We start from the raw sequence: 20,682 nt of genomic DNA, 5'->3' as shown, positions 1-20,682 counted from the left end.
TGCACTCAGCTTGTCACTAACTCCTGCAGCCCCAGGCCCCTGCAGGCTTCTCTCTTCACTGGAGGCAGCCTAGGGGGTGAGGCGGACGGGTGGGGGCTCAGGACCCTGTGGGGTCGCGGGGTGAGGACCAGGCCCCTGAAGATGGAGGGCTCTTTCCCAGTACCGCAGACTGGACCCCAGGCCGGTCAGGGTCACTGGGGTGGAGGAGGGGCAGAGAGGGGGCTGGCAGTCGTTGCCATGACAGCAGAGTAGGCCCCGCCCCCAGCCTGTCTGCAAACTCAAGGACAAGCAGAGGACAGGACAGGGCGGTCATGCAGAGAGCCCAAGTTTCAAGTGAGGGCCACTCCAGACTCTGTGAGCAGTGTGACGTCACATCAGAGGCAGGACACCAGGGCCAGCCCCTGCAGAGGGCAACCGGGGGGCTTCCAGGTCAGGTGGAGGGGAGGACAGAGGTGATGGCTCACTGGATGGACACACAGCCAGTACAGTTGGAGGGGACAGCATAATGGTCACTTCCTGGCTCAGTCCTTGTGTGTCCACTGATGGTCGTTAGACAGAGAGCAGAGTGGGGCCCAGAGAGGAGCATTGGCAGGGGCCTGGGTGGGCAGGGGAGAGCAGAGCCTGAGGGCCTGGGGACTGGGGCCTGGCCCCCTGCTCACCCTGCATCCTAACCTGGCTGTACTGGGTGCTGGCCAGGCGAGCCTCATGAGCCTGTGTGGATGGGGTCCCTCTCGCTTACCGAGAAAAGATGCCCAGAGCAGGCCACGGGAAGGCCACCCCAGCTGTGGCTGCTTACGCTGCGCTGTCCTCAGCACAACCCACCCCTGTCCACTCCCCGATCAGCAGACGTGACTTGCTTCCTCAGAGACACCCACTGGGTGTCCGGCCCAGGGTGGCGGGGGTGGTCTTGGGAAAGACCCTCCTATCCCCACCCCTTAGGACTCTCTCTCAACCAGGTGCTGCTGCTACTGCCCCCGACTCACAAATTCAACTTCCTGCTGAGACCCTGCCGTCTGCCAGCCCCCGAAGCCCCTGAGCTCCCCCACCCAGGTCTCCATGCTGCCCTGTTGGCTGCACCCACCAGCACATGGCAGAGGGCAAAGACCCCGCACAGAGGAAGGCTCCCAGCGCAGAGCAGATGCCAATGCCAGGGCTGGGGGTACTCCAGGCAGGTCTGGGTGGTGCATGCCCACTGCATGCCCTGGAAAGGTGCAGAGGAGAGTGGGCAGAGGGGAGTGGGCAGAGGGGAGTGGGCAGAGGGGAGGTGGATAGAGGGGAGGCGGCAGAGGGGAGGTGAGCAGAGGCCCCAGGGTGGGACTGCTCCTGGCAGAGCCCATCAGCTGTGTGGAGGGGTCCCCCATGCCTGCTGCAGACCCTGGACTCGCTGACAGTAGCCAGGTCGCCATTGTGATTATGTGCCCTGGTGGGCACTGAGGGTGAGGGGCTGCAGGGGACGCACATGGCAGGGATGCCCTAGAGTCCTGCCTGATTCTACTGTGAACCAGAAAGTTCTCCACAAAGAAGCACGTGTGTGTGGATGTAAATCCATCCCCTCCTGCGCCCCCACACACACGGTGCCTGACACAGCCCTGGTTTCCGGGGCTGCTGTCTGCTCCAGCCGGTTTCCCTGGTTCCTGTAGCTCCCCGAGGAACCGTCTCTCCAGCACCAGCCTTTGCTCGCCCTGGCATCTGCTCAGACTCCTGGTCGCAGACCTCAGCCTGACTGCCTCTGCCACGGGCCACCCACAAACCTGTGTGTCAGAGAAACACCCTCCACTCTTCCCACGGGATACCCTGATAGCGCCAGGCTGTAAGCACCCCCGTAGCAACATCCTGCAGCCTCTCAGTGCTTCAACAGGACCCTGTGGAGGTGCGAACTTTGCCTGCTTGTTTATCATGGTACCCTTGGCCCCTGGTGCAGGTACAAAGCACCAATCCATCTGCCAGTAAATAGGGAAGGGTGCTGCCTTCTCCCCGTGGCACTGCTCCTGTCTCTGTGGCCACCCCAGCTGCACCCCCAAGGTCCCTTGGCCCCACTGCTCTGAGTGGGGGTCCCTCTGCAGCATCTGCCCAACCTACTGGAGCTTCCTGAGCAGTGGGAGGCTGAGATGGGGGCTGCAGGCAGTGTGGGACTTACGGGCCCTGGGCTCATGTCAGACCCTGCGCACATGCATGCACGCATGCACACACCCACCACATCCACACACACATATCCTGAGTCAGAACCAGGGTCACTGGCAGTGGCCACAGTCGGACCATGGGGGTGGCCACACAGAACAAAGTCCTCAGAGCCACGCAAGACAGCCTTGTTGGGAACTGACCCCCACAGTGAGTCACCCCGGGGGCACGAGCTGCACTTTGAGGTGGGGGTGTGCTGTTTCCCAAGGCAGGAGGGGGGTGGGGAGGGCTGTTTTTCCACCCAGCAGGAGTTACGAGGCAGGAGTCTCTGCTGGGGCTGCCTCTGGCCAGATCTCCTGGGAGGGGACTTCCTGGGGAGGCTGAGGGCCCAGCTGGGGGGACAGTCCTACAGGAACCAAGGGAGGGCCCAGGGAGGCTTGTGGCTGCAGAGCGGCTGCAGTTCTGCAGCTGCGGTGGGACTCCACGGCCTGAGACTTCCCCTCCTGATCCCTGAGGACAACCTGCTCCTCCTCCAGGGACCTGGTGGCTGTCTGGGCAGGAGGTGGTCACCACACCCTGCTCTCACCCCAGCTCCCCAAAGGGCTCAGCACCATGAGACCTACAGCCCCCACATCTCTAGGGCCCTCTCGTGAGCACCTTACACACACACACACACACACACACACACACGATCACACTCACATGTCACACATTCACACACAAGCTCGCTTACACACTCACATAGTCACACATACCCTCCACGGAGGGTCCCCAGGAAGCCCCTGACCCCTGAGATTGGCCAGCAGGGAGGAGGCACCTCCAACAGGACCTCAGGGCCCCTCGACCCCTACTGCTGAGCAGAACCCCAAGGGCCTTGTTGGTACAGGAGGGCTGGAAACTGTTCGGGTCTGCCAGACTGCAGGGGGGCTCTAGGGAGAGGCTGAGGGGACCCCTGGCAGCTGGTGCTCTGGCCCTGCACCCCTGTTGGGACTCTCCAGGATGCCATCTCAGGCAGGGGCCGCCAGGGACAAGTCGGCACTGAGCGCCCACACACAAGTGCTGCACCTCTCCCTCAGAGGTGGGCTCTGGGCTCAGGATGTTCCGGACAGGGGCTGGGGACAGTGTGCTTGGAGGCCTGGGGCCCACAGTCACCTGCACCTGAAGAGAATGCTGCCCCCTCCTCCGGGCACACACCTGGGTTTCACTGCATCTGTTACCATGGTGACGGACGCCATGGCAACCCGGTCCCAGGGGACTAAGGTGCTTCCTGCCTGGAGGTTGATCAAGGACACAGTCGCCCTGGAGACGAGGATCTGAGCCACTAAGTTTTTCAGTTGTTTTTAATGGTTTTTTTTTTTTTTAATTGAGGGGGTGAGCCACACCCAGCTGCACTCAGGGATCCCTCCTAGTGGGGCTCAGGGAACCATACGCTGCGCTGGGGGTCCTAGCCTGCTCTAGGAAGAGTCAAGAGGGAGAAGCTTGCAGAGCGAAGGGCCAGGGCGTGGCCCAGATCAGGAGACAAGCGCAGTGGCACCCGCCTGCCGCTCATCTGCAGAGCCCAGGGGCCCGGGGCGCGCGGCGGGCTCTCGTCCCCTCCCCCGAGGGCCGGGACCCCCGCTCCAGCGCGGCGGGGGTCTCGCCTCACGACGCCCTCCGCGGTCCACCCGGGGACCGTCGCAGGAAGGGGCAGGCAGGTCTGCGGCTCCCCGCCGCCGAGACCAGGGGCACTCGGCCCCGGCAGGCAGGGGGTCGCCATGGCAACGGCGGGGGCGGCGAGCCGAGCCCGGCGCGTCGGCGGGCGGGCGCGCGCGCCGGAAGTCGCGCGGCGGGCGCCGGAAGTCGCGCGGCGGGCGCCGGAAGTCGCGCCCCGCCGGAAGCCGCCCGGCCTCCATTTTGTTGCCCGCCATGGCGGCCGCGTCGCGGTGGGCCCGGGGCTGCGGCGCCTTGGACTGAGGGGGTTCGGCCGGGCGGAGCGGCGGGGACGCTGTCATGTACGGCGCGGGCGGCGGCCGCGCCAAGCCCGAGAGGAAGAGCGGCGCGAAGGAGGAGGCTGGGCCGGGCGGCGGCGGCGGCGGCGGCGCGGGCGCGGGGCCCCGGGTGGAGCTGCTGGTCTTCGGCTACGCCTGCAAGCTGTTCCGCGATGACGAGCGCGCGCTGGCGCAGGAGCAGGGACAACACCTCATCCCCTGGATGGGGGACCCCAAGATCCTCGTCGACAGGTCGGTGCCCCCGCCGCGCGCCCGGAGTGCCCAGGCGCGCGGGGCGCCGAGGGGCCGGGCCGGGCCGGGCCGGGCCGCGCGTGCCTTAAGGAGGTTCGCGGCCGACGAGCCCCGGGCCGGAGCCGCGGCGGGCGCCGGGCCGGACCCCGACCCGAAGGAAGCGCCCCGGCCGCACCCGCCGGCGTCCCGGCCGTCTCCGGCGAACCTCCTTAGGCTGCATGCCCATGTCACTGTTCCTATGTGTGTGTCTCTCTATCACGTAACCCAGCGCTTATTTCCTCAGCCAAGGGGCTAGGGGCCAGCCTAGCCAAGATTTTCCCTCCCATGGACGCACGTTTCTCTGAGGAAGATCTCTCCTGAGAGTGCGGGACTAGCAGAAAAGAAGCGAGGAAATTTCGACCGTTTGGTTCTTACGGATAGGTATTTATGTATTTGGTTTGTGTGAATGTAAGCTATGCTATTTGACTTTGCAGAACCACACGTAGTTTTTGCAAGTGGCATTCGAGTGGGTTCACTGAGCCGCGGCCGGCGTGAGCTGCCCGTGCGGTGGACACCGGCGCCGCTCTTAAATCGATGACTTTAGCTGTAAACTCTGTGGCATCGTAGACGTGAGTTTAGAATTTGTTGAGATAACTTGAGCTTAAAAGTAGGTGACCTGTGACTAGCCAAGTTAAATTCTAAGTCTGAGAAGTCTTTGCTTTAATTACTTTGTTTCTTTAATTGGTAAGTATGTGTATCAGACACCACACACAGCAGCCTAGGCGTTAACTTCTTCCCGCTGACCACTGTGTTCATATTACAGATACGATGGGCGTGGTCATCTGCATGACCTTTCTGAGTACGATGCTGAATACTCCACGTGGAACAGAGATTACCAACTCTCTGAAGAGGAGGCACGAATAGAGGCCCTGTGTGATGAAGAGAGGTATTTAGCCTTGCATACGGACTTGCTTGAGGAGGAGGCAAGGCAAGGTACTGCTCAAGAAAAACTTACTTAAGACACAAACTTTTTACAATTTTTTAAGTATTTTAAATTTACTCCCATTCATTTTTTTTATACTCACTCTTTCTGATGTTATCTTGACAGTACCCAGTGGATTGGAAAAACAGGAGTCTTTGCGTTCTGAGAGGACCTCAGGATAGTTTATATATAGAACCACAAAGAATTTTCCCAGCTTTTGAGGGCAGACTGGGATTTGAAAAAAACAAAAACCAAACTCTTTAACTGTTCTTCTTTAACAGTATCGTATAACTTGAAATTGATGTTCTTGTCATTGCCATAACAATCTTTAATACAGTTCTTAATCCCTAAATTTCTCAGCAGGAAGAAATTTTCCCCAAAAGACGTGTATTCTGCTGTTTGTGGGTAAACATGTACGGGCAAAAGTACATATTAATAGATGTGAAGTGTAAATTTTTGAAAATATTTGCCTCAAAAAGAGGTTGGAGAGAGTGTGTTGTATGCTTTACTGATAGCTACAACTTTAGAGACTTATGAAAAGAATTATCAGTAAATTTCTCTTTTTGTTAATAAAATTCTTGTTTTTATTCAAGAGGAAGAATACAAGAGATTGAGTGAAGCACTCGCTGAGGACGGCAGCTATAATGCAGTGGGGTTCACTTATGGCAGTGATTATTATGACCCATCAGAGCCAACGGAGGAAGAGGAGCCATCCAAACAGAGAGGTGAGAGCAGAGCAGCCTGGGAGAACTTGCTGAGGGCCCTGCCCTACTGGAGTAGTGGTGGGCAGGGGAGGGGGGACTTGAGGTTGTGTTTGGACACTATGTATCCTATCTCACAGTGACATAGAGTATAAGTGGTATCCTTCATGTGGTGAAACAGCTGGAAACTAGAAAGCAAGTATTCATAGAGCTGGAAGAGGCATTCACACTTGCCTTTACCATTAACTCTAGTGGCCTTTGCATCATTTCTCTCTGATTCGGCAACAGGAAGTCACCCACTCCAGTCTTTGTTTCTGGATAATTTTGTGCCGTCGTTGCCAGTGATCCCTTGGCATTGAAAGAATCGGCACTGGGTTCCATCCTGTCAGATGCACTTGTGTCCTAGAACAAGAGGCCAGGGGAAAGGTGTCTGTGGTTGGTCATTGCAGGCAAGGACTTCTTGCTAGGCTCAGAAGCCCAGGACACATAGGCTTACACATAGGATTTATTTATTGGGTCAGAGGAGCTCCCAGTTCGCTCAAGGGGCCCATGGCCAGTTCTCGGCTATCTGTGCCAGTGGCTTGATGCCAGGGCCCCGTAGTGTCTTGAGTTACCTGGACCAGCTTTGGTGGTACTTGAGAGCTTGGTTGATTCCAGGGCTGCACCCATCGATGCTCGGGACCTTTTTGTACTGGGGACTGAATAGTCCAGCCATGTGTAAGGCATGTGCCCTCATCTTTCTCAGCCCTGGTCCATTCTTCTCCCCCACCCTCACCCCCTGTATTTTAAGATATATATAAACCTTTAGAATTTTCCTGCATTGATGCTAGGAATTCTGAATGCTGAAGTCAGCACTAAGTAGTGGGAAGGTAAGAGTGATTGTCCTTAATGGCAGGCTGCAGCCTCTCCATTGCCATGGAAAGACAGACGCAGCTATAGGGTGTCATCAGCTCCACTGCCCAGACTCGTGCACACACACTGTTCAGGCCTCAGAGAGGACATCCAAATATTTGTTCTGACACCCATGTTGAATTATAACCTGAGTGTTTGATGGTGACTTGAACCTAACTGCACCTTAGGTGAGGGATGTACTGGGGAAGTTCTTGTAGGTCTAAAGGGTAAGCACTCGGGGGCTGGAGCGATAGCACAGCAGGTAGGGTGTTTGCCTTGCACGCGGCCAACTCAGGTTCGATTCCCAGCATCCCATATGGTCCCCTGAGCACTGCCAGGAGTAATTCCTGAGTGCAGAGCCAGGAGTGACCCCTGTGCATCGCTGGGTGTGACCATAAATAAAGAAGTAAGTAAGTAAGTAAATAAATAAATAAATAAATAAATAAATAAATAAATAAATAAATAAATGGTAAGCACTCACTGATCCCATGATCCAGACTAAACCAGTTACTGTTTCTGGAGAATTGTGTCCTGTCTGGATCCTGTGCGTTGTGTCCACTCCTCACACATGCATCTGATGACAGTGAAGCTGTGCCTGCTCTCACCATTTCACAGGTGAAGAATGAAATAGGCCAGAGGGGTTTTGCAAGGTCAAACAGCACTCTGGAAAAACCGTAAGGTTTGTTTCTTAACCTTCTAGATGAAGGGTGGAAAAATGATGCTCCCCAACTCAGTGGTGGGTTTTGTACCTTTGTTGGCATGCAGCTCATGCTATGTTCTCTCTCGTTGTACTGTTTTTGTACCCCAGTCAGAAATCTTTACTCTGGCCTTTTCAAGGGAAGAGTTTGCAGGATCGAACCCTTTTATTGTCATCAGTCAGTAGTGGAGCCTCACTGTGTCACTGTCATCCTGTTGCTTACTGATTTGCTCAAGCAGGCACCAGTAACGTCTCCATTGTGAGACTTGTTGCTACTGTTTTTGGCATATCAGATGTGCCATGGGTAGCTTCCCAGGCTCTTCCCTGCGGGCGGGGATACTCTCGGTAGCTTGCCGGGCTCTCATCATGACTTAATTTCTATGTTGCAGTGTGCTTATAGTGGCGTGTGTGCGCGTCTCGGTGTTTTAAAATGATTTTTCCTCTCTGTAGTTGTTTCTATATGCTGATGGGTATTTGGTCGGAAGATGGGGAGATTGAGGTCACACCCAGTAGTGCTCAGGTCTTACTCCTGTTTCTGCACTCAGGGACCACGTGTGGTAGTAGGGATTGAACTGAGGTTGGCCACATGCAAAGCAAGTGCCTTAACCTCTGTACTAGCTCTCTGGCACCTGTTGATTAATAGAGTTGGGCCAATATGTAACTTAAATTGGACTTTTTATGGTTTGCTTTTTGGGTCACTCCTGGTGGTGCTCAGGGGACCATATGGGATGCTGGAAATCGAACCTGGGTCGGCCGCGTGCAAGGCAAACGCCCTACCCACTGTATTATCGCTCCAGCCCTGGACTTTTTATGGTTTAGAGGCTCTAGTTTGCTTAGGGGCTGTTTCCAACTCTATGTTAAGACGCCAGTCCTGATGGTAGTCAAGACCCTATGCTCCTGGGGCTTGAAGCCAGGCCTCCCATGTACAGAGCTTCAGCTCAACCCTTTGCGCTCCCTATGGCCCACATCCAGGTATTGAATAGAATTCACTTTGATGCCTAGCACCATAAACAACCAAAGGTTATTTTTAGTAGTACATCATTGTCTTTTTCCTTTCGTGTGCCCTTCATAATGCTCCTTGTTCCTTGATTTCTTACTCTTCTCAATTACCGTGTCAGACTGGAGATTGCCCAAGTGGGCCGCATGCTGCTCTGAGTTGGGAGGCTTGGACCTGCCTCCTGTTGTTGCATGGTCCCAAGGACTAGCTCCACAAGCACCAGCATGTGTAGCCCCACAGCCAACAGGTTACTGCCTTGGGCTCACCTTTGCAGCATTTCACAGACTGAGTGATAGCTGGAAGTGTTTCAAAGAACCTTTCTTTCTTTGGGTGACGTCGCCATTCCTTTCTGACCATATCCAGTGGTGCTTGGGGCTTACTGCTGACTATGCTCTGGGATGACTCTTGGTGGGCCTCGGGGGACCATATCTGATGTCAGAGATTGAACATAGGTCAGCCGTGTGCAAGGCAAGTTCCAGGGCTTGAACTTGGGTAGCAGCTGGGACTGCTGATGGGGTCTCTGGCTCGTGCTGTGCTGGCCCCTGGGATGAAAGCTCTGGGAAGGAGGTATTTGCCATGGCAGTACCAGAGCACATAGACTAGGGAGCCTCAGGGTTGCTACAGCTTGGCGTGAGGACACACTCATGTCACTTATAAGCCCTCCTGGGCCCCAGAAAGAGATTCTGCCTGCCAGCGCTGTTCCAGTGGGGGCAGCCGATACCCAGCGGAGGTGCACTTGGCCCTGCTCTTGAGTTGCTGCCCTCTGGCCCCAGTGCACATGCCCCTGGACCCCAGCACATAGAACAAGAGACCTGGAGAGTTGTTTCCCCTTGAATGAGGGTAGAAAGATCAGGAAGCAAGTGGGCACTCATTGCCCTACCGCTTGTGGCTCTCTACTGTGGACTATTCCCTCTATCACTCTGATCTTCTGTCTTGTCTTTTATACAGAAAAAAATGAGGCTGAAAACTCTGAAGAAAATGAGGAACCTTTTGTTGCACCCTTAGGACTGAACGTGCCATCTGATGTGGAGCTGGTATGTGCGTTTCTCCCATAGTGCTGGGAATGATGATTGCTGGTTTTGTTGTTGTTGAGTACTGCTTGTGTGAAAACCCAAAATAGACATAACTACTCTGGGGTAGATGATGCTTTAAAACAGTTCCAGAACTACTCGAGAGAAACTGCGCCTGCTGTGTACCTTTGAGAAGTTGGGAGTAGGACCAGAAAGACTGCTCCCTGGGGTGATTATCAGCATGCAGGAGACCCATGGTCTTTGGTACCACATGGTCCCCCAAGCACCGCCAGGTGTAGTCCCCAGTCCAAATGAAGGAGAGAAATAGCAATTCCAGGAGAACAGGGGTGGGGTAGAGACAGAGACTGGCCCTCAGAAATCAGGGGGTTTGGTTTCCAGATTTTGTCCAAATGGGAAAACCAAGTAAGAATTAGTGAAGGCTAGGCTCTTAACCACATAGACAGGAAAATAGCCATGCTCAAGGCAGCGTGACCTCAAGGAGTGGTTGTGTTCTGGTTCTTTCTAGGGTAATTACTCTGGCACATAAGATATATACCATTGGGGTCTGAAAGATGGCTCTGGCTGAAGGCATTCGCTCTGGAGCCCTGTCCCCCACCTCATGTCCTTGAAGGGCAGCGCTCTTCCAGCTGTGGGAAGATAGGGCGCCTCGCAGTTTGCCTGTTGCGCACTGTCTGCAATCCACATTCTCTTGCAGAACCCCACGATGGAGCTACTGTCCTGGCCCCTGGTCTCTTACACCTGATCCCACAGATTATCAAAGGCAGCCATGGGATGGGGGTGCTGCTGGTTCATGCAGGCAAGGAGTCGAGCTTCCTGGGTGCCCTCACAAGAGAAGCCCAGGCTTTGTGGTGCTTTGGTGGCTGTTAGGTGGGTTTTTCTTTTCTTTTCTTTCTTTTTTTTTTTTTTTTGGCTTTTTGGGTCACACCTGGTGATGCTCAGGGGTTACTCCTGGCTCTGCACTCAGGAATGACTCCTGGCAGTGCTCAGGGAACCATATGGGATGCCGGGGATCAAACCCAAGGTAGGCTGCGTGCAAGGCAAACACCCTACCCACTGTGCTATGGCTCCGGCACCGGTGGCTGTTAGGCTTGACATCTAGCTGCATGCAGGTGTCATGAAAATCATTTTCTCTGGCACGTGCCCGCTGGCTCATAGGTGCCAGACATGGGAGTAGGTAGGTCCCAGTGCGTCACTGACTCCTGCGAGCATGCACTGCCCTAACAGAGCAGGCGCCTTGTGCTGCGAGGGGCAGCCTCACACTGACCCTTTCAGGCTGTGACATGACAGTAGAAACTGGGGACATGTGAGGGCAGTGTGGGCTGTTGGATCCCAACAAACCCTTCACGCAGCAGCGAAAGGGGCCCCCTTACTCCTGCCTCCTCCCCCAATCCTTGTTCTTTGTTTGCCTTTACCTCTTTGTTTAATAAATGTACGTGGACTTTCCAGCGTGGAATTCCTGTTTGCTTCCCTGTTTCCACATTGATAATGTTTGCTGTGGTAGAAGCTGGAAGGTTCATTGAAGATGTACCTAAAGCTTGTATGGAATCCATTTTCTATGTTTCATCATGCCTGGGGTTCTTGTTTATTCTGGAATGTGCTGTTTAGTCTGTACGGGAGGCTCTTGACAATTGGGGTGCACCTTTGCCTGTATTTCATGCTCAAGTAGGCGTGTGTGCCTGAGAGCCACATCAGCCAGGTGCTCGGGAGTTATTCCCAGCAGTGCTGGAATCAGGCCCATGCCTCCTGCGTGCAGAGACTCTGCTCGGCCTGTTGAGTCTCTCTCAGGCCCTTGATGCTTTTATTTCTGCTAGGTTAGAATTGATCTTAGTCTTTTATATTGAAGGTTAAACTTCCGTGTTGCTGTAAGCAAGGTGTGATAGTTTGTTACTTCCTCTCCTTCTCATGAAATGTGTTGCTGCTGAGTGTCCTTGGCCCCTTGGTTGCTAAGCTGTGGTTAAGCTTTGCCCTGGTGCTGAGAGTTGCCAGGGTTCAGCAGTGCTGCCTTGGGGTCCCACCAGCCTTCCTATGCGTGTCCTCACCCACGGCAGTTTCCTCTGGGAGTGCCTGCGGGTGGTCAGCGTGGTCGGGGCCTATCAGTGGCAGCTGTGTGCACTGCGGTGCCTCACAGGGAGGTGTCTGCGTGCAAAAGTGTGAGGCAGAGGACTTCGTCCTGCAGCTGGAGCAATAGCACAGCGGGTAGGGCAGCATTTGCCTTGCGTGCAATCAACCCGGGTTTGATTCCCAATATCCCATATGGTCCCCCGAGCACCGCCAGGAGTAATTCCTAAGTGCAGAGCAAGGAGTAACGCTTGAGCATTGCCAGGTGTTATCCAAAAAAAGGACTTCATGCTGAGCTTTGTTTTGGTTCCAGTAGCTGGCTGATGTCCAAAAGGATCAGCATTGCCTTGGTGGCTGGTGAGGGGCATAAGCACTTGATACACAAGTGGGGAGTCAGGAGTGGTGGCAAGTGGCCCTGTCCCTCTGATGGGCTCGCACAGCCTGTGGCTCAGCCCCTGAAGAGGCATCACACTCCTTTAGCTTTCATAGTGGTTGTCAGTATATATCACGGGAAGTGAGGGCCTCTTCCTTCAAAAATATGTGACTGGTCTTGTTCTTCTGAGGATCGAATGACCCTTCTCAGGGAATGGCATCATCTTGGTCACCACAAGCCCACAGTTGAGCTTTGCCAGGAGGGCTTAGCATGGGGCCTGCCCTTCCGTCAGAGGCTGGGAGTACACTGCCCAGCACACATGACTGTGCTTAGGCCCAGGGTCACCACCAACTGACCAGGGACTCAGGGCCCCAGGGAAAACAGGAGGGACTCAAGATAGAGTTGGCTTGGGGGTGTAGCCTTCGTTCTCAGTGCTCGAGTGGCATGTATAACTCCTCATAGTCCAGTGCTTGGTGACGGGACAGCGCCTTGATGGACAAATGATTGCACCTGCATGCCTGAGGGTCTTACTATATCTGGAGGTGTAGTCGAGCCTCTACAGCATCAGTTATCTGTGTGATGTCCCCACTGCAATGGCAGTCACCAGGAATACTTCTAGGGTCTATTAGGCCAGATTGGATGCAGGTCAATATATATTTCCTCTGGGGTTGCTGTTTCTACATTGATCAGACAACTAGTGCGTGTTTCCACAATCAGACTGGAGAGACACTGGAAAACTGTTTCAGGAGCTGTACTTCAAGCTCAGTGAGTCTTTAAGTGTAAGATAGTTTGGGATCAGTAAGGAACTACAGCAGTGGACATGTGTTCTTCTAAAGTGTAAAAGACATTATTAATTAGTTCAGGAATTTGAGGTACTTTTTTCTGTTTTATGAAGGATGCAGGCCTAAAAATTCCAATGAGCATGTTGAATTATTATTTGTGCTCGAGGCTTATTCTTGACCCTGAGCTTGGGAATCACTCCTGGCAAGACTCTGGAGACCATATGTGGTGCCAGGGATTGAGCCCAAGTTGGCCAGGTACATGGCAAACACTCTTACCTATTGAAGTATCTCTAGCCCTGTGAATTCTTAACTATCTGGTGATGGGGGTGCTGCAGGCACACCTAGTGGTGCTCAGGGATCACACTCTTGGCAGGACTCAGAGGACTCTTTGGGGTGCCAGAAATCAAACCCATGAAGGCTGTGTTCACGGCAAGTGCCTTACCCGTTGTACTATCATTCTGGCCCCTTATGTGTTCATTTTTAATGACAATTTAGGAATATTCTGGTGTTAACATCTTTGCCACTGTTGAAAAGTTTTGTCTAGCCAGGAAGGTGGTTCACAAGGTCCTGGGTTTTATCCCCTGGTCTCTCTACCCCCATCCCCCACAGCACCACTGGGCCTAACCCCTGTAGAAATAAAGTGTTTCAGATTCAAGGCCTCCAGCTTTCGATCTGGCCCCCTTCCTCTGCAGGGAGGGAGGGCTCGGTGTCATTTGGTGCAAGTCACTTGTCAGGACCTCTTGCCTTGATACCACTGGATCCACCTAAGTGAATCCCATATTTCTTGAGCCTTCTTGTTCTCACCAGGCTACACCCATGTGGGCTTTGGTTTGGGCCTCTGTACTGGTTTGTTTTGAGGTCATACCCGGCGGAGCTCAGAGCTTAATTCTCAAATCTCCACTTCTGGTGGTGATATGGGGTTCTGGAGAATGAAGCTGCTTCAGCCATGTGCAAAGCAAGTTCCCAGCCTGCTGTTCTACCCACTGTACTACTGCTCCGGCCCCTCATGTGGATCTCTGTACTTTAAATGGCAGCCACGAGCCACTTCTTCCTGGGAACAATGGGGAGGAGGGCAGACAGCGCGAATATATGGCTTCCTCGCTTTGTTCGGGACAATTTTCCAAGCTTTAAGACTGGTCTGGTTAAAGAAAGAAGCAGGAGGAGTGATGGTTGGTTCCTTGAGAGGTTTGAAGCATCTCTTTCTCCCTAGAGAAGTGCACATGTGCTTCATAGACTCACCTCATCATGGAGCCTGGGGAGTGAACCCCTGTGCCGTGGAACTTTGTCACTGCAGGACGGGAACAGCCTGCCTCGGTTCCTGGTTTTCTCTCCACAAAACATGTTAGGATGCAGGGTCGTGTCATCTGGCAGCACCAGGGGCCTGATGGCACTAGGCTTCTCCAGGGCTTTGTCCTGTGCACCAGGGTTCCCTCTATTTCAGTGGTGCTCATGGCTGGTGTAAAGGGGAAGATTGCTAATGTGACTCTGTTCTCCCAGCCACCGACAGCCAAGATGCACGCTATCATCGAGCGCACGGCCAACTTTGTGTGCAAGCAGGGGGCTCAGTTTGAGATCATGCTCAAGGCGAAGCAGGCCCGCAACTCACAGTTTGACTTCCTGCGCTTCGACCACTACCTCAACCCCTACTACAAGTTCATCCAGAGGGCCATGAAAGAAGGCCGCTATACGGTCCCAGCGGAGCGGAAAGGCGAGGAGAAGAGGAGTACGTGCTTGCTGCTCGGGGGATAGGGGTGGGGCTTGTGGTGCAGGATCAGTTTCCCCAGAGGCGCATACATAATTGGGTCTGACCTTAGATAGAGCCTGCTGGTCCCCCTCAAGTGCAGAACTGAGGTTCGTAGCTGAGTAGGATGGCATTGACCGTCCAAGCAGCCTGGCTGCACACAGCAGGTGTGGGTGTAGGACAGAGCAATAGTGATGGCCACGTTTTCCCCTCTGGAGCAGTATCCACACTGGGGGGAGGACAGTGGTCTCCTGAAGAACGAGCAGAGACAGCCATCTGTCCCTTCCGGGCCCAGCTGCTGAAGCCTGAGTCTCAGTGCTGGCCACATAACCATCTGCAGATCTCCACTTGTCTATGCTTTTGGTTTCTGAACTCTGTTGATGTTCTCCCGCCTTTTCCTAAAGCATTAAATCCCAGCATCTTGAGCCTCGTCGCCTGTGGGAGTCGACAGCAACCCCCAGGGGAGTTCCCAGGTGCTTTGGGGCCGCACATATTTATTGGTCACCCATCCCCAGAATTCTGAAGTGTGTGCTTTTCTCTCAGAGTCAGGGGCCAGCTCTGACCATGACGAGGATGATGATGAGGATGATGGGGACTACCTGCACCCATCTCTCTTTGCCTCCAAGAAATGCGACCGCCTGGAAGAGCTGGTGAAGGTATGTGCTTCCTCAGCTGCTCTGTCTGCACCCAAGAGCCCGAGCTGGCTGTCTTGGCCAAGTATTAACTAAGCCTCTTCTCTCGTGTTGGCTATGGCTCTCATTCTCGACATGTGCTGTGCCTTTCTCTTTGTAGCCTGTTGCACGGTCTCCCTTAGTTCTCCAGAGCTCATTTTGTAAGCGTCACAGTGCATTATTTTCGTCTTGTTCTAATCTCACCATTTGAGACATCTCTCGCCTGGGAGCAAATGTTTTTCTTCCGATCTTTTGCTGACCTGTTAGAAAGGACTTGCCCAGCCTTGCCAGGTGGTCCCACCATATCTCCTGCCACTGTGGCAGGGGGCAGTGGCCCCTTAGACCAGGCATGCCCATCAGCACCTGGTGTGTCTGGAGGACCTGGACTTGGTTCATGGGACTTGACGCCTCCTGGTGACAGAAGCTAGGCTATGACTGAGTTTTGAGCTTGGGTGCTCACACTTCATCCCAAGTCCTGCCCAACCCTTTCCTTGGTGACTTTTAAGGAGCACAGGAGGCAGCTCTTGACGCATAGCAGCACTCCCCCTGCAGTGGCTGCCTCTGTAGTGTGTGTGCGTGAACATGCATGTGTCTGGCATGTGTGCTTCTATAGTGGGGCCAGGCCTTCTTGCCACGGAAGAGCATCGCATCTCAAACGTGGAAGTGGCGTGACCATGTGTCTTCTTCGTCTGCAGCCTCTGAAGGTGGTGGACCCGGATCACCCTCTGGCTGTGCTCGTTCGCAAAGCCCAGGCCGACAGCCCCGCCCCCACCCCACCTGCTGTGGAAGGCGCTGGCACCGCCACCACCACCACCACCACCACTACCACCACCACCACCACCACTGCGCAGCCCTCCCAGGTGGAGTGCGCTGCTGACTGTGAGTACCTCGCTCCAGGGCCCAGGCCCTTCATGTCTCTGTCTGGCCCCTCCTGTGCTTGTTACCAGTGTTGGCAGGAAGGTTGTACAGGAGCAACATCTCTGCCTTGACAACACCGAGGTTGAGTCGAGACTGCAGTGGGCTGGATAGAACTTTGGTGCATCTGTGCAGTGCTCTCTGCCTTGGCCAGTTCTTTAGAAGACACACTTAGGATCGTGTCTTAGGTACCATAGAAGTTGCAGCTCTTCTTTCTCTTGTGGAAGTTCATCTATTTTATAGCCACTTAAAGGACTATTTGTGGACACATGTCTTGAACATTTATTCAGGAAGTCACCATAGCACAAGTGCAGCGGGAAAGATACTACCTTGCACACGGCCCACCTGGGTTTGATTCCCAGCACCACATAGAGTCCCATGAGCACTGTCAGATGTAGCCCTCAAACAAAACAGAACTCAAAAAAAACATTTAAAAGTACTTGTATTTCATTGTCAGGTGTTTTGTTGCCCTTCTGGTTTTGGGGCCATACCTAGTGGCAGTATGTGTGGTGGGGGGCATCCCTGTGACATGGGATGGACCCGGGCCTCCAGTGTAGAGCCTGTTCTCCAGCCCTGTCAGCTCCTGTTATGCCCGTGCCAAAGGTGCTAACGAGAGCAAGAGCACCAGCTCCACTGTCCGGTATGCTTCTGCAGAAACCTAGCTGGAGAGACTGGAGTAGAGGACAGCAGGGCACTTACTTGCACAGGGCTAACCCTGTATAATCCTCAGCACCCCCATACGGTCCCCAGGCACCACCAGGAGTAATCCCTGAGGACAGAGACAGTTAAACCCTGAGCATCACCAGGTGTGACATCCCCCCACCCCCCACACGCACACTAGCACCACCACCAGAAAGGGGAAAATAAATATCAGTTGTAAAGTGTCTTCTGAACTAGGGCTACGGACCTAGGAACGGTCTGTATGTGATCTGCTACTGTCCCAGTGATCCAGTCCTGGAGATCAGTCACTGTGGAACTTAACACACATAACTGCAGATCATTCCTAATAATGCAGATCTTTTCTGTAAAGGATCACATGAAATTGCACCAAATGCTTTACGTGTTGGAAGTCAGAGGGAATGTGGCATCTCCTTGGAGGCAGCTTTGGTAGGTTCTGCAGCTGGGATGTGAGTCCAGAACAAATGGACAGTCCCTGCTTGAGAGCTTGGGCCTTAGCCCTAGTGATGAAGAGGCCAGGACCCTGCCCAGTGAATGCTGTGAGCTCCACTTGGGGCCTCACACATGCCCGGCTCTGGCCACTCCTATAAGCTGTGCTCCCTCGCTACATCGCCTCAAGGGAAGGCAGTGCCTGTGTGTGTCCCCTATCCTCCTTGGTGAGCTGAGCTGTCCCAGCGGTCCTTACTCTGGGCTCAGTGCAGAGACCGCCAATGGTCTGCCCCTTTTTCGGGGCAGTAGCAGAGGGGCTGAGTAGAGGGGGCAGTTCTTCTCTGCGAGGTGGGAACCAGGTGCTATCTGTGGGAGGCCGGAGGGCCAGGCAGCTGCGGGCAGCTCATAACAGGGCACCTTGATCTTCTGCTGCTCCCGTTTCTCTAAACTTCTACCCCCCAGAGAACTCTTAACCTTGGCTGCACACCAGCCGCACTTCTCACCCCTGCCCCCGGTATGGCAGGTCTGCTGGCCCCACCACCAACTCTTGGTTGAAGAATGACCAAGTAGAACAGGGATTAAGGGCCCATCCAACACTGTGCCAGTGGACATAACATTTGACGTGTCAGTGATGGTGCCATCTATTGAAATGTCCCTGCGAACTGAGTCAGCAGGGGCAGGCTGAGCCCATGTGAACATCCCTGGCAGGACCTGGGGAGGGAAGACTGGTGTGCTTCCTGCCTACAGCTGCCCCTGGGTCACCATGACAGCCACAGGGAGGGAGCTGAAACTTTGGGTCCAGAAGCCAAGGAGCCCTTGGGCAGTCATCCCCGTGGTCAGGTGTGTGTCTGGGGCTCCATTCTCAGGTGTCTAGATCAGGAACCTGAGTCTCTGGGAAAGTGGCTAGGTGGCAGTTGACCCCCAAACCCTGCTGCGTGTCCACGACTGTGTGGGGACCACTCAGGTGCCTTCACTTGGAGAAGCAGTGAGCTGCTGGAGGGTGTTTGCATGTGTTTTATTTCAGTACCTAGTGACAGACGTCTTGCTGGGAAAATGGCTGAGAGAAAAACTCCGTCAGTAAGAGTGAACCAGCCTACCTGGAGAAGCAGCTCTGCCCTGTTTGAGGTTCTCACCTTAGGGGGGGCCCTGCTGCGTTGGATGCAGATGACAAGGGACAGGAAGGGCGTGGGGCGTGGCACCCAAGGAATAGGGGCCTGAAGAGCTTCCAGCGTGGAGGCTGGAAAGTCCTTGGAAATGCTAGCTCCCAAGTTGACCAAGAATTGCCACGCTCGAGCCAGTAGCCCACATTGTAGTCCACAAGTGGACAAAACTAAGCCTGTTGAAAATAAGAGACTGGCACACGGCGTGGCTTCTGCAGTGACGAGGCAATGGGAAGAAGTGCAGGGGGCCTTGCTCTCTTCGTGCCTGTGGAAGTGCACACGGCAGCCCCCTTGGCTCTGGGCTGTGGGGACTTGGGGACAGTTGTGTGCTTTGCCTGCCGCTGTGGTGCGAGTGGCACCATCTCAGCAGTCTCTGGGGCGAGGACAGGTGGCAGCCTCACTCTGTGGGGTGTCTACGGGCTGGGCTCTGCAGAGCCCCAGAGCGTGCCTCCTTGGAAGGACTGAACAGGTGCCCACCTGCACTTCTCTAGGGCTAATGCCAGCCACATGGAGGAAGGCCATGCAAGGCCCCTGTGAGGGATGGACGAGAGTTTGAATGCAGGCAACTGTCACTTGGAGAAGCAGGTGATGCACATATCAGAACTGCCGCACGCCCTGGTTGGCGCTCTGGGCTTCTGTGCTGCTAGATGTAGTTGGTGACAGTTGCTGACTCCTGTGTGCTCTCAGGGCCAGGGATGAGGAGGCACCCTTGTCACACAGGCTTGTCTCTGGCCGCTCACACTAGAAAGGGAGCTGCTGCCGCTTTTCTGGAGCTGGGCCGCCGTGCACGTTTCAGATGCCTCCTGAGTCACCACATGCCCAGCTGACTGCTCCTTTTCTCCTGGAGTGTAACAGCTGGTGCATGCTTTCGCTTTGCAGTTGTCATGACTTGTGCTATTGGGCCTCACAGTGTAGTCAGTTCCTTAGGAAGGAGCAGTAATACCTGCCTTTGCTCAGGTTTTCTGATAGTCTGTGACATTGTGTTGCTGGACTGGATAGTTTGTTGACTTTATCCTCACTTCTTAATGTGTTTTTCTGTTGTTAATATTCATGGCATAATTCCATCAGGAAAGGGACAGGCCCGAGTGACCCTTCATCTCACCTGGCCCAGGAACCGAGCTGGGCGGGGAGTGCCACCACCACGTTCCTCAGATCTCGGCTTACGAAAAAGCTACAGACTCGCAGGGCTGCCCTTGGCGTGGGTCAGCAAACTTCGCCTCCAGTTTTAACTTGAGATTAGGTCAGCTGGGGCCGAGGAGCGTGCAGCAGGTTGGGTATTTTCTTGCTCACAGAGGACCTGGGTTTCATCTTGGGCATCCTTTGTGCCCTGACCACAGCCAGGAGTGAGCCCTGAGCACCCCCAGGTGGGACTCAAAATTGAAAAAAAACGAGAAAAAATCTTGTCCCAGAGGCCTGAGAGGAGGCGTGGTGACAGTGGTCCTGCTTGCTGGCAGGGGTCTGAGTCCTTCCCTGGACTACATGGGCTCCTGAACACAAAGTTGGGAGGAGCCCCGAGACCCCCAAACCAAACAAGCAAATATCAGACGGGTGAGTTGCTCAGGGGAGGGCTTGGAGGGGTCACTGCCTTAGACACCCTCATTCCGGGGGTGTCAGCCCCAAAAAAGGCACTTTGGGGGCAAACATGTTCCCCCCCCCCCGCCCAGATCAAAACTGGACCACACTCAGACGTTAGGGTCTGGGCTCCCCTGGCCACGGAAGGGGCACATGGGCTGGGAAGGCACCCCAGGGCCAGGCTAGAACTGGCAGAATGCCGAGTTCTAGGCCTCGCTTGGGGGTGGGGACTAATTTATTGGTGGCAGGGGACAGAGGAAGGGGGAGGGGAGGGTCTGCTGTCCCCAAGATTCACTGTCCTGTTTGCACTGGGGTTGAAATAAATGGATGTGGGTCCATTAAAAAAAAAAACATATATATATATATTCATGGCATAATTCCATACTGTTTTACTGTGGGGGGAGGGCACACCTGGTGGTACCCAGGCACTGTTTATGACTCAGGAGTGACCCTGCTGAAGGGACCATTTGTGGTGCCAGGATTGAATAGGTTTGGCCCCTGAGTTCCTGGATTGAGTCCCATGTTGCCTGGAGGTGCTACAGCACCACATTCTTGGCCACATCATTGAACCATCCCCCTGTGTGGCTGAGAATCTTCAGAGGCCACCCCAAAATAGGAGCAATGTTGGCAGTATTTCTGTGAATTTAGGGTTGATTTGCCTTTCTCTCCTAGAGAGCTAGCTGTTGGT

At 54.4% G+C, this 20,682-nt stretch overlaps 1 protein-coding gene across 7 annotated transcripts in view; it reads left to right on the top strand.

The window, feature by feature from the left end:
* The first annotated feature begins 4,007 nt into the window (after positions 1-4,007).
* Positions 4,008-20,682, top strand: part of SFSWAP (splicing factor SWAP) — a 44,873-nt gene continuing 28,198 nt past the window's right edge. For 4 of the 7 annotated variants that reach the window (XM_055146743.1, XM_055146740.1, XM_055146741.1 and 1 more), the window contains exons 1-7: positions 4,009-4,337; positions 5,140-5,309; positions 5,892-6,023; positions 9,533-9,618; positions 14,326-14,551; positions 15,113-15,225; positions 15,936-16,119. In XM_055146743.1, coding sequence (XP_055002718.1) covers positions 4,108-4,337; positions 5,140-5,309; positions 5,892-6,023; positions 9,533-9,618; positions 14,326-14,551; positions 15,113-15,225; positions 15,936-16,119 — 1,141 coding nt within the window. In that variant the 5' untranslated portion in view covers positions 4,009-4,107. Of the gene's footprint in view, positions 4,338-4,620; positions 4,758-5,139; positions 5,310-5,891; positions 6,024-9,532; positions 9,619-14,325; positions 14,552-15,112; positions 15,226-15,935; positions 16,120-20,682 lie in introns of all 7 variants that reach the window. The other 3 variants (XM_055146745.1, XM_055146744.1, XM_055146742.1) reach the window with 3 other exon arrangements.

Source organism: Sorex araneus, chromosome 9 (genome assembly GCF_027595985.1).
Source record: "Sorex araneus isolate mSorAra2 chromosome 9, mSorAra2.pri, whole genome shotgun sequence".
Lineage (NCBI taxonomy): Eukaryota > Metazoa > Chordata > Mammalia > Eulipotyphla > Soricidae > Sorex > Sorex araneus.
This window is presented reverse-complemented; position numbering and strand designations above follow the sequence as displayed.